General features: G+C 51.7%; 1 protein-coding gene across 3 annotated transcripts in view; it reads right to left on the bottom strand.

Moving 5' to 3' along the window:
- ATP2A3 (ATPase sarcoplasmic/endoplasmic reticulum Ca2+ transporting 3) overlaps positions 1-11,203 on the bottom strand; it is a 58,975-nt gene extending 47,772 nt beyond the window's left edge. For 2 of the 3 annotated variants that reach the window (XM_080365281.1, XM_080365282.1), the window contains exon 1: positions 10,972-11,203. In XM_080365281.1, the coding sequence (XP_080221407.1) occupies positions 10,972-11,089 (118 nt within the window). In that variant the 5' untranslated portion in view covers positions 11,090-11,203. The remainder of the gene's footprint in view (positions 1-10,971) is intronic. The other variant, XM_080365283.1, reaches the window with a different exon arrangement.
- Positions 11,204-13,226: the final 2,023 nt, after the last annotated feature.

Here is a 13,226-nt window from a genome sequence, read left to right as displayed (position 1 = left end):
CCCCATCCCCCCCCCCCCCCCCCATTCCATTAACCTGCCTGCACAAACCACCATAAAACTCCCTCCCTTCCCCCAGAGAGGGGCTTGCTGCAGCACTCGTGGCACAGCCCAGCAAACAATTGGTTTTGCCACTTTTTTTTTTTTTTTTTTTTTGCTCAACATCATTCTGGACTGAATTGCAGCCGGTGCTGACCCAACTCCTGGGACACGTATAAGAGCCGACCTACGGGGGTTTGCAAGACTGAACCCCTCAAAAGCAAAGCCCCAAAGTTGTAACATCAATTAAAAAAAAACAAAAAAACAAAAAAACCCACACAAGATACTGCTTTTAAATCCAAACAGCATTTTCTCCCCTTCCCTGCCAAGACGAGGAACCTGCTCACTCTCACCCCTCCAAAAGCTGATATTTGCTGATACTTTAATAGAAATGTTTCAATCGATAGATGCGTTTTAATTGATCCTGCTGCCACCTGTAGCCGAGCCACAGTGCCAGAGCTGGGCTGTGGATTTACAGCTCAGGAAAACATAAACTCTGCAAGCTGGCTGCCCCAAGGTGGGGGCCAAAGTGAGCCCCCCTCCATCCTAAAAGCGCAGAGGTCGGGAGGGGTGGGATTGGCGTTTTTTTTCTCCATTTGTTTGTTTTCTGGAGGAAATACCTCTGCCATGGCAAACCTTTGTGAAATCCGAAAGTTTGAATATGGCATCTTAACCCTTCTCCCATCTGCTGGGAAATAAAATCAGGCCGGTGTATCTGCAGGGCAGCGCATCCTCCAACCCCGACCCGCACGGGCGCTAATGAGCTGCTTTTCAACTCAATTAACTCAAACTGAGATTCCTATTAATAATTTCTTTTGCAGAACTCCTTGCCCCGGCTGACCTGGCTCCCCACACACACACACTTGCTTTTTCTGGTATCTGTTCTCAGAGCATGGTCTATTTTCAGCAGTCCTCTTGGATGGGGTTTCATGGAAAATGAAGTCTACACTGCCCTTAGTTTAGATTATATCAGAAGAAAAAAATTTCTGTAGGATAGAAAAGATCTGTTCTTCTGGATGGGAAAAAAAGGGCAAGTTGGACAATTAATACTTTTCATGGATGAATTCTCTGGGGATCACACATCTCTGTGTAGTTGAAGCAGTTCCTTTCCTGGAGCGAGATACTCAAAGATCCCTGGAAACACCAGTCCCATCCAGGCTTTTTCCATCACCTCCTTCCGACTAGGTATAATATCTGTGTGCATGTCTATAAGGATGAAATATTATATATATGTATATATACGTGACACCTATACACATTTGTGCACAAGGATAAAATCATATCTCTATATATGTATATATACAGAGATACCGATATACATTTATACCAAAAAGGGGTGAAAAGGGGAAGAATAATTTGAATTAGGCCTTTACAGATCAAAAAGGAGTCCCAGAACGTGCCTGAGCTGGCACCGCACAGCAGCTCCATCTTCTCCCGGCTCACCGCAGGACTCCCCTCCGGAGAGCAGTGGATCCAAACGCTGCTGCTCCACCAACGGGGCTTCCACCTACCTGCCAGCAACAGAAGGTCCCTGATCCCCAAAGCATGCAAAAGCCCAGAAAACCTGCAGAAACCCAAAGGATGGGGTGCCCCAAGGGGAATCCTCTGCGGTGGCCGGAGCAGGGACACAGCTCCATCACTTCCCCTCTCCCACCCCGCACTGCTGAGCTGGCCGTTTTTTGGTGTTATTTTTCCACTCACTCCCCACATTTTCCTTATTTTAGCCCTTCTGTTGACTTGGAGGCTGCAAAATGGAAAAAAGAAAAGTGCAAACAGGCAAATAAAGGGAGGGTTATCCCGACCTCAGCTGCCAGTCTCCCAGGGATGAGTGCTGCCTGCTCGGCAGAATCCTGCTGAGCTGACGTTTCACAGGGCAAATCCCTTGGGATTCAGCCACTGCTGGCTGCAGGGGAAGGGCCGGAGTCACTGCTCAGCTCATTTGAGTTCCTCCTCGAGGATCTCTGTGTTTTCGCTCCCCGTGGTGAAGGAAGCAGAAGAGAGAATCTCCCCCGCCCACGCACCCCTCCCAAAAAATAACTGATTTTTATCAGCACCAAATGCAAGAAAAACTGTTTCCAAAGCAGAAGAAAGAAAAAACAAAACAACCACCCCCCACCCATACTGAAGCAAATATACAACATACAAAACACAGCCCTTGCTTTGCTCTGAGGGTGGCTCTGCAAGGACTCCAGGGATTTTCTCCAACAAAATGCAGCGGGGAGGCGTGCTGGCCATCCATCCATCCCCCCAGGAGGACATGGACCAGTTGTGGGGACTGGTCCCAGCACCGCTTCCCCACCCAGCTCCCCGGAGCAGTATGGCCACGGCTGGTGCCTTTGGGGATGCTCTGGAGCTGGTTTCACCGGGATGGAGAAAGCGCATCAGCCCCGGGGCTGCCCCCGGCCCTGCATCCCCCACCGGCACAACGCAGCCCTTCGGTCCCAATTAACTCCCATCCCTTCCCCGCCTCCCCCCCGCGCGCTGGTTTAAAATACACATAGTGGCTAAATAGCAGGAAACACCCAAAGCAAAAATACCACGGACAGGAACCCAGGGGCACTGGGGACACGCAAGAGCAAGGAGCGGATTTCCTCCCCCAAACATCACACCTCCGACGGTGACGGTGACCCTGCCACGCGGCTAGGCTGGGCCACCAGCGCCGTGTCACCCGTCCTCGAGTGCCTTCACCCTTCAGCATGCATCTGTCAGCTCTTGACAGGGGAAAAAACATCTGTTTATTGTCTGTGGCTTGTTTCCGCTCCATAAAGGGATCTTTTATTCAAAGGTGTCCCACGGTGACTTGAAAATGTTAGTGTGGGGTAAAAAAAAATGGGTTTTTTTATATATATATATATATATATATATACCCATACATATATACACATGAAAACTTAATCGGGAGACAGATATATACAAAAAAATATCTCAAACAGGACATTTTCTATATATATATAAATCTCAAATGGGTTCATGTGGGAACACAGGTGATGAAGCCAGGACCTGCGTTAGCACATCCGTTAGCACATCCAGCAGATTGCTGAACCTTTACATTTTAGGAGCGTTTTGAGGATCGCAGCAGACACCTACACTTAGGGGTACTACAGATCTAGACTTCCAAAAACGGTACAAAATTTCAGGTTTCAGCTATGGTGGGTCACCAAGAGATGCCACCAAGAGATGCCACAGCATGCCCCGAAGAAGCCTGATGCCCGGGGAAGCGCCGGAGCAGGCGGCACACGGGCACCAACCATGTCCTGGAAGGTAGGTGGGATCACCACCAAACCACAGCCTGACCTTGGACTCACCACCTCTGCGGGTGAGAAAGAGAAAAAGCTTTTACAGAGTGATAACAAGCAGCCAAACCTCAAAAACTGGGAGGTTCCCACAGAAATTCAGCAAATACGAGTTATACACACACGAGAGCTTAATCGCTGGCAAGGATTAATTCAACTCCAACCCAACCCTCCTTTCATGAGATGGCTGGCTCAACTCAGGCAAGTCACCCACCAAGCCATGGTGTGGAAATGACCCGCTAGCACTAATTGCACTAATCCCAACAGGAATAACGAGTCTTCTGTCCCAGCACCACTCATCACCACCCACGTGGTCATTGCTCGGCCGCCAGCGGAGCAGGCAGCTGCCTGCAGCCCTGCCTGTGAGGGGTTAACCACCCACGGAGGAGCCTCTGGTGCATGCTCACGTCATGGAAATACTCAAGTAACCACAATTTTCTCTATTGCTTTTTGGCTCCGGTTCTTCAACATTTCTACACTTCCAGCCCAGATCTCTGCTACCTGTTTTCCAGCGAGGTAATTGGTACGGACAGCAGCTCAACCAAGCAGTTGGCAATTATTTTTTTTTAATATAGGTTACTGTTATACTTTCTACCTCCAATACTATCAACACTCAGATACAAAAAAAGATTGTGAGTCACAATATCAGGAAAAAAAAATAATTAAAAAAATGCAGATGCGCAATAATAAATGGAGGTGGGCTGGGGGGGTGGTGCTTTCTGGGTATTAATAGCGCACCAGGTTGGACTGAGCCCCAGACAGCTCTGTCCTGCTGCTGCCTGCCCACCCACAGCACCCATGGGCTCCTCTCCTCCATTCCTCCACCCCTCCCAGCTTTCCCAGTCCTCCCAGTCTTCCCAGCATCAGCTGTTTCTCCTGCCCAAGGTGCACTACCTTCCTTGCCTTCACTCCATCTGAGATGCCATGGGAGGTCATCCATGAGTGCTATGTGAGAACCAGGGAAGGGGAGTGGAAAAAAGGGAAAAAAGGAAAGGAGAGACAAAAAGTCAAGCAGAAAGCCCGATCCCTCACCTGATAATCACAACCTGCCTTAATATTTCCACCCTGTAATTGAGACCACAAGTGCCAGCAACGCTCCCGGGAAATATCCCAGCAGCTTGGCTCCCGGTCCCCATCCCGCTCTCAAGCATCCTCCGGACCGCTCTGCCAGCTGGTTCCTGACCTTAAGACACATCAAACCAGCCCAGGAGACAAGCTGGTCCTCACCCTGATGCCGCTGCTGGGCATGATCAGCAAAGCGAGCCAAGGGCTGGGAGGGAGCACTGCCTGCTGCCCAGGGCTGCCCAAGCGCCCTGATGGGCTTTTCCCAGGGGGAAAAAATACTGAATCGGAGTTTTAGAGCATCCTTGTGGAATGTCAGCACCCAGCTGCCTAGCCTTACCTGCCAAAAGAGGTTTGCCATTCTGCTTTTACTGCCCTGAATTCCCCGTGAAGCATAGCTTAGGTGTGGCTTTTAACATCTTAACACTCCCTTTAACAGCCCCGAAAACATTAATGGGGATGGGGCATCACTGACCCATCAGGTGAGCTCGATGTACCAAGAAAAAGACTTTGTGGCTGGTCAGACACAGCAATGCCTCGCAGGGAGGAGCCCCTTCCCCAGGACCAGCTGGGCGAGAGGCACAAGGTGCAAAATCTCAACAGCCGGCTCATAGCTTACAAAGAATAACCCTAAAAAAAAAAAATATTCTGGAGGGGCATCAGCATCCCAGCTGGCTCTGCAAATGCTGTGTGTAGGACAAAAATCAAAACTGGCTCCTCCAGAGGTCTGAACGTATCAAAGTGTCAAACCACTTCATTTTTCAGGACTGTGAAAACGAAAGCATCTCAGGGTGGCTTGCAGCCCTGCGAGGTTTCTGCTGCCTTTCAATAATCCGTTGGGATCCCAGTTGCAGATCACGGAAGGGCAAAGGGAACGCCGGTCCCAGGGGAGGTTTCATGCACCAGGGAGGGCACGGGCTGCACTCACCCCAGCTCTCAAGTGCTGCCCAGGGCAGCTCTCACCCCCAGAAAATAACAATCACCTGCTGTAAGTTGCCCGAAGCTGCGTACGCTCAGCCCTGCTGTGTGCCAGCATCTGCAATTGTGGGTACCCAGCAGGGATGTCCTGCAGGGTCCGTGCCAGGAGCATCGCCTGGACTGTGGATGTGCCAGGACAGACCCACCTGCAGGACAGGGCTGATTTAGCCGCAGCCAGGAGCCTCCTGCTTTCACACCATCCCTTCTGCAGGAAGAGATCAAATGCAGAGGGAAAAGGCAGCGACTTGGATGCTTCTCAAAAATTAAAATTCTCCTCGGTGGGAAGAAAGCAAGAGCAACACCAGGCATCGGATGATGCTTTCTACTCAAGAAAAAAAGGTTTGAGGGGAAGCTTTAAAAAGAAGAAAAAAAGACAAAACTCAACTGACTTGCAACATAAATATCAATAGTGTTTTGCAGAGGTTTACCCTGGAGGGAGATGGCCAGAGAAACATGGCTCGACAGCTTCAGATCAGATCTGGCCATTAGAAAAGGCTTAAAACACGCAGGGAGACCGACACCACTGAAAAAGCAAAGAGCAGATGTGCGGCCACACGCTGATGGCTGGAGCAGGGATCAAAATAGGCACCTGAAAGCCTGGGAAGGGGATGAGCCTGCGGGAAGGGCGATGTTTGGATGCTAATGGTGTTTTTAGGGGACCCGCTCCAGCGCCTTTCTGGGAACAGCGCATCCCAAGCCAGCATCCAGGCACACACAGCACACCCAACTCCTCCTAAATCAGCCTTTTCTAGCACCAGATCTGCTACCCCCAGCTTTAAAACCAGCAAGGAAATAAAAATGTTAATAAAGTAACTTGTGCCATAGGGGAGGCCAACCCCTTGCCCCCCCAGCACAGCCCCTGCCTCTCCTTCCCCTGGAAATTTCCACCCCCCGCCACCCCCGTTCCTACAGCATTTGAAGGGCAGACATCAGGTTTTCTCTGAACGCTGCTCTTTATTCACGATTTTTTTAAAAAGTAGATGTTAGAGCAGGTAACCTCAGAGGATGGCACAGGGATGAAAATCCCAAGTTTCTTCTTGTCCAATTAGAAAAATTTTGTGTAGTCTCTCCCCAGATTTGACAGTGTTCACAAGGTTTCAATGCCTCAGCATTTCTCCTAAGGGAAAGGATTTGGAGGAGGAGGAAAAAAAAAAGCCCGTAACATGTTTATGAATCAGACTGTTAAGCGTGTGTTTCGGGGGTGGAAGAGGTGGGCGATGCGCAGAGGAACAGAGAGCAGAGTTAGATGAGTCAGAAAACGCTGCCTTTCCTCTCCTTACCGGCATCTCAAATATTTCAGCATGAAATAGAATTATTTTTTTTTTCATTGTCAAGAGAGAGTCGGAGCGTAACCTTGGCTGGTTAGAAACTGCCGGCAGCTCATCTGATGTTAAATAACGCACCGCAATTAAGAGTATGCACCAGGGCGCGTGCATGCACACGCACATGCCGCCCTGAGTATAGGCTGGGAAAAGGATGGGAATAAATAATGTATCAGTGGAGTTTTGCTGCTGCTTCTAGCAAAACAGGGGCTTGCACACATGCTCACACCAAAGAGCAGAAAGCTCCTCGTGAACGAGCCTTGGTGGGTTTGGAGAGAGCTGCAACACATCACCGGCTGGATTTGGGCTCGGGGACATCTCCTCCTCCTCCTGCTGCCCAGGTAGGCTGGGGCACACATGGTCAAAAATACATGCAAGAGCTGCAAGATGCTGAAATAAATCTTACAAAGGTGTAGAGAGGTGCGGTAGGAAAGAAAAGCCGATTTACTCGTGGGCTTTGAGATCACCCAGTGCTGAAGGTGGCTTGAACACTTAAACCAGCCATCACGTAAATACCGTTATCCGTGCAGCGGGGCACGGGAAGCTTCAAAGAGCATTGGGTACCATGCTGGGGATCAGTCCCAAGAGCGGTAAGGGTAAAGAGGATGGGTGAGACCCCGAGGAGGGCTGGTGGGCAGGGGCTGGCGGTTCCAACTGCAGACGGCAGCAGGGCTTCTGCTTCCGAGTCAGAAGAGATGAAACGCAAGAAGAGATAAACGCCCCTATGCTGCAAACAGCCCGGCACTTGACTCTGCTGACATTCACAGTCCATTTAGGTTAGCGATGAAGCAAATAAAATTATGCATATGCATTAACGCTAGCAATATCCTGCCTGAAATGTATGCTCACTTACACATGGAAATCCGTTTAGAGAGAGAAATCAGAGCTATATTCAAAACAGAAATATCACTTGACTCTCCATGGGGCAACTCCTGTTTTCATCTGCCATTCTTTGGCAAAACCAAAATAATTTCATCAAAATCATGCCCCTGGTTTTACGTCTAGAAAGAAAAATGTTTGCATCCCTGCACCCTCCTGCTCAGTCTATTACAAAATAAAAGAGATGTGCATTTTCGGCTTTTGTATTTATTTTTTTTTAAAGCTGTTGTGGTCTAAAAGCAACCTGTGGAGCTTGGTGCTGGCAGCGGGGAGGAGGTTTAGGGAAACGCCTGCCGGGCACACAAGGAGCATCCAAAGCTTGTATTAGTTAAAATTAACTTTGGAGATTCAGGAGCCTTTTAAGAATCATCATGGTGAGACATAAACATTCTGCAGCTTCTCCAGTTTCCTTGGCAAATGAAATGGCCATGCTGACAGCGCCGATGACAGATCTGAAACTAGAACATGAGCTCTTCCTAACGGAGAAATATCTTCTTCCAGCCCAGTAATCTATATCTCACTCCTTGGCTGCCAAGCCACGAACTGGAGATATTAAATAATCAGTATTGCTCTCTGTTTCCTCCTGCAAATGTAAATGCGAGCACTGGAACTGAAAAAGCAATTCTAGGCTGCAAAAAAAATACACACACCCCACCTCCAAATACATATTTTTAATATAAACCACACCAACGGCCACTGCTTCTCACTCCACGCTGGAGCTCATTGCAGCTATTATTTTTTAAAATGCATCAACACAATAAATAAATTAAAAAAAAAAGCAGCAGAGAGCAGCTCTCTGAAGTACGTTGGGAAGCAGTTTTTAAGAAAGACGGTGTATTTTAGATTGCGATTCACAACCACACCGGCAGTTTGGTTTCAGGTTTAAAAGGAAATGAATGAATATGAGAGAGGAGGGTGCAAAACCGAATCTAGCTGGAGCTGAAGGTCTGCTCTGCGCTTCAAGCCACGCAAGATTTGAATTTTCTTCCCCCTTCTGCGCGAGCTCGAGTCACCCAACTGCCTTGCATTTCCGCTGCCGGAGACGAATTTAAGCCTAAATTAAATGCAGTTTAATACAGGCCATCGTCAGGACCTGTGCTCCAGCACAAGCCCGGCTCACCGTCCCACGCTGCTCCCCACACCACCCACCCCTGGAGCAGCTCCCCCAAACAGGGCACCCATGGGTGCTCCGGTGCAGCTGAGGTCGGCTCCTGCTGCCTCACACAACCTGCAAGTTTGTGCCGTGCTGGGAAAAAGGCTCTTTGCTTAACACCGAGGTTTTAACCCAAGCAAACTGCACAGGTTCCCACTCTACATGATTTTAAGCTGTGCTAACCTGTCCGCATCTCATCCCCATCATGAGAAAAATACAAATACCACACCGAGATTGCAAAAATTCAGAATTCTTAAAAATCTTTGACCACATTTCAACTGATGGCTGCACCTGCTTTCAACGTCCATGCACAGCACCCCAAGAGTGCTCTGCTTGGAAGGCAAAAGCCACGAGACATCCCAAAGGCAGAAGCTCTTGCGAACTGACAGCCTGTAAGACACCCAGCACTGGGCTGTATGGGAAGCAAAACCGTAGAGAGAGGCAAGCACAGAGCCGTTGCTTGCAAGAGGGGGAAGGAAGAAGCAAAAAAACAAGACAACAAACTAATTGCCACCACTAACCCTTTGCTTTGCACCTACGTCACACATTTGAGCTACCTTTTTCAAGGCAGAGAGCCCGGTGCCACCAAGCAGCCAACGTGCCTGACTCAGCGACGATGATTCACTTGGGCAAACAGGAGGACAAAGCCACCACGAGCCCCACAACGGCGATGCCTGTAGGTGACACGCTGCTGCACGGCACAGAACACCCACCATCCCCACGCTCCCCTGGGGCTGAGGGACAGCATAGGAACGTTGGGAGCAAGTATACCTTGAAATCAGACTGAGCACCTGGTTGCGAAGGATGTGTTTTGCATTCAGCCCCCCAAGCAGAGGGGTTGCCCTCCTCCAAAATCAGGAGAGGTGTGATGCTCCATGGCTTATGCCTCCTGCCCAGCGCTCCGTGGAAAAGCCCCCAAATCCAGCACTGACCACGCTGGCTCAGGCAGCAGAGCAGGAGCTGCCTGGTATGGGGAGCGCAGGCAGGATGGGGACCCCAAGTGCTCGCAGGGTTCGTCTGGAAGAGGCACAGCCCCCCCAGCCCCAGCCAACACTGAACCCTCAGGACCCTGACAACGCAGAACGCCCAGCCCCGGCCAACGCGGAACCCAGGACGCTGGCCAATGCAGACCCCCCCAGTCCCAGCCAATGTAGAACCCTCAAGATCCCGGCCAATGCGGACACACCCCCCCCCCCCAGCCCTGGCCAACGCGGAACCCCCAGCCCCGTGAACAGAGATGCGGGCAGCAGCAACGCTGCCAGCATCCAACCGGGCTTCCCGAGCCTCATCCCCACGGCTCCAGCGAAAAGCAGCTGCAAGAAGCCCCCGGCCAGGGGAGCCCCCACATTTGTCTCCCCACAGAACTTCGGGAGGGGACCTGCCGCCCCGAAGCACTGGGGCAAGCTCACCTGAACCCCCCCGCTCCCACCTGGGGGTTAAGGGCCCCCCTCCTGCCACAGCCCCCACAACCAAAGTCACCCCTCGCTGGCTGGGTTCAGGCACTTATAAACCCCGAGTTTAATGATTCCCCTTATCCAAGCCCAGAAGATGCCCAGCTGCTGGAAGAGGGCTCCCAGGCCAGTGCAGTGGGACCCCAGCTCACCCCCCTGGCACCCCATGTGTCCCCCTGCCACCCTGTGTCCATCCCCCCCACCTCCCCAGCAGCACCTACAGCCCCCCTGGCCCATCTCAGCCCCCTGCCACCCCGTGTGTCCCCCTGCCACCCTGTGTCCATCCCCTGCCACCCCGTGTGTCCCCCTGCCACCCTGTGTCCATCCCCTGCCCCATCTCAGCCCCCTGCCACCTCGTGTGTCCCCCTGCCACCCTGTGTCCATCCACCACCCCCCCAGCACCCTCCCCCCTCCCCGCCGCCACCCCCCGGCGCCGGGGCTTCCCTCTGTCACCCACAGGCAACGGGGGAAACCCCCCCCTTCCTGGCGACACATCCGTGTCCCTCCCGCTCCCAGACGCTCCGCCACAGGAATTAATGCCCCGCTAACTGCCAGCGCCGCCCGGCCGCCCACATCCCCGGTAATTAGCCCTTAATGAACGCCGGGAAATGCTCCCCTAATCAACAGGTGCCGCCCGCAACCCCCGGGGCGGGGGGCTCCGGGCAGTACCCCAGTCCCTCCCGGTGCCTGTCCCGGCGGGATGCCGGTGTGTCCCCCCGAGGGGGGTGTCCCCCTCCCGGGGTGGGGTGCCCCCCCACCCCCCGGCAGCACCCCCCGCCCCGTCCCGCCGCACTGACCATTGGGGCCGTACCGCTCCCGGCTGCGGCGGACCTGCTCGGGGCTGAGCCCGCAGCTCTCGGTGACGCCGAAGCGGCGCAGGACGTCGAGCACGGGCAGGCTGTGCGCTGCCTCCATGCCCCGGCCGGCTCGGCCCGGCTGCGCGGCGCCCCGCACCCTGGGGCACACGGCAGCGCTCGCACGGCGCCGCTCCGCGCCTCGCCGCCCGCCCCGGGGCCGACCCCCGCCGGGACCGCCCCGCCCCCCGGGGCCGCCCCGCCCCCGGACCCGCCCCCCAGCCCCGCCCCGCCCCAGCACCGCCCCCCGCCGGGCAGCGGGCCCGGGTCCCCCCGCGAGCCGTGCCTTGCAGCGCGAGCGGCGCCCCGCCCAAGGCGCCCCACACCCTTTTGTTTTAATATTTCTGAAAATTTTAATATTTCTGAAATTTTTAATATTTCTGGGTGGTTTAATTATTTCTGAATTTTTAAATATTTTGGGGGGCGTTAATATTTTCGAACTTTTTATTATTTCGGAATTTTAAAATATTTTGATTTTTTAAAATATTTTGGAACTTTTCATTATTTCGGAACTTTTTAATAGTTTGGGATTTCTTAATACTTATGATTTTTTAGTATTTCTGAATTTTTTATTATTTCTGATTTTTTTATATTTTGGGGTTTATTAATATTTTTGGATTTTTTAATGTTTCTGGATTTTTTACCATTTCTGATTTTTTTTCTATATTCCTGATTGGGTTTATTGTTTCAGAATTTTTTAATATTTCGGGATGTTTTAATATCTCTGATGTTTTTTAATATTTCTGAATTTTTACTCTTTCTGAAATTTTTATTCTTTCTGATTTTTATACATATTTTGGAGGCGTTTATTATTTCTGAAATTTTAAATATTTTGGAACTTTTTATTATTTTAGAATTTTTTATTATTTTGGAACTTTTTAATATTTTGGAGTTTTTTAATATTTCTGGAATTTAAAATATTTCAGAATTTTTTTATTTCTGATTTTTTTATTATTTCTGATTTTTTAATATTCTGGAATTTCTTAATATTTCGGAATTTCAAAAAGTTTTAATATGTCAGATTTTTTACCTTTCTGATTTTTCTTATTATTTCTGATTTTTTTATTATTTATGAACTTTTTCCGATTTCTGAATTATTCCCAACTTGTGGGCAGTGATGCTGGCAGCCAGGGAACCCAGGGAACTCCCCCCGGCTGCTGGGGGGGGTGCGGGGGGCGCGGGGTGCCCAGGGCAGGTGGCCACCGCGGGATGGGGGCAGTGCCTGATGGCGGTGGTGGCCCTGCAATTACCAACCCTGCCTGGCACTAATTAACCCCCCCAACTGGGCCGCGTTGCCCGCAGTCTCCCAAACGGGGAAGGGCACATGTCCCGGCAGCGAGGCGCGGGCTGGCGGGGGGCAAGACCCCTGAGGTGGGGAAGGTTGGTCCCCAGTCCACCCCCCCACGCATCTGCAGGACTTTTCCACCCAGCCGGGCCCTTCGCTCCAGCAGCGTTTCCATGACTTGGCCAAAACCCACTGGGGGTGACTGTGACCCCTGTTAACGCCCATTTCTGACTTTTCAGGTACTTCCAGTTTTCCCGCTGCTGGAAGAAGCGTGCTGCTGGTGGCAACTGGAACCTGAGGAGGGAGAGGGGAGCTGGATGGGGGTGAGGAACCCAACTTGTGTGGGAAGGTGGCCGGAGCAGAGGTGGGAGATGGCCAGGAGCACGAGGACAGGGCAGCAGCCATCCTGGGGAGCAGCTCCAGCTTCTGTCTTTGTCGATTCATTTATAGAAAACATGTTGGAGCTCCTACCGGAGTGGAGATCCTGAGGGAAGTGTAGGCTCTTTTTTTTTTTGTTAATCATTGTTATCTTTCTTTTTTTTTATTATTCTCATTTCACTGCAGCCGACGGGGCGGGAGGCAGAGGGGGGCTCTGGCTGCGCTGCAGCCCGGTGGGCCCCCCCTGAGCGGTGCTGCCAGCCGAGGTCTGGCCCCACTTCAGACTCTGTCCTATTCATCTGCCTCTTGTGACCATCTGGGGGGGGAAAGCGGTGTTTCTGCTGCTGACCCCCCCCCCCCCCGGGGCATTAGTGCTGCCCTCAGCCAGGACCTGCCCCAGGGCGCACGGGGCTGAGCGGTTCCACCAGGTGCCTGGGAGAGCCGATGATCTGATATTAAAATATGACGTGTTCTCCACAAGGTACACAGAGGGTTTAACGCAACGGATCAGCCCTGACACGCGGGAACTGCCCCC

This window comes from Falco punctatus (genome assembly GCF_963210335.1).
Source record: "Falco punctatus genome assembly, chromosome: 1".
NCBI lineage: Eukaryota > Metazoa > Chordata > Aves > Falconiformes > Falconidae > Falco > Falco punctatus.
Note: the sequence above shows the minus strand (reverse complement) of the source record. Positions and strands in the feature narration are given on the sequence as shown.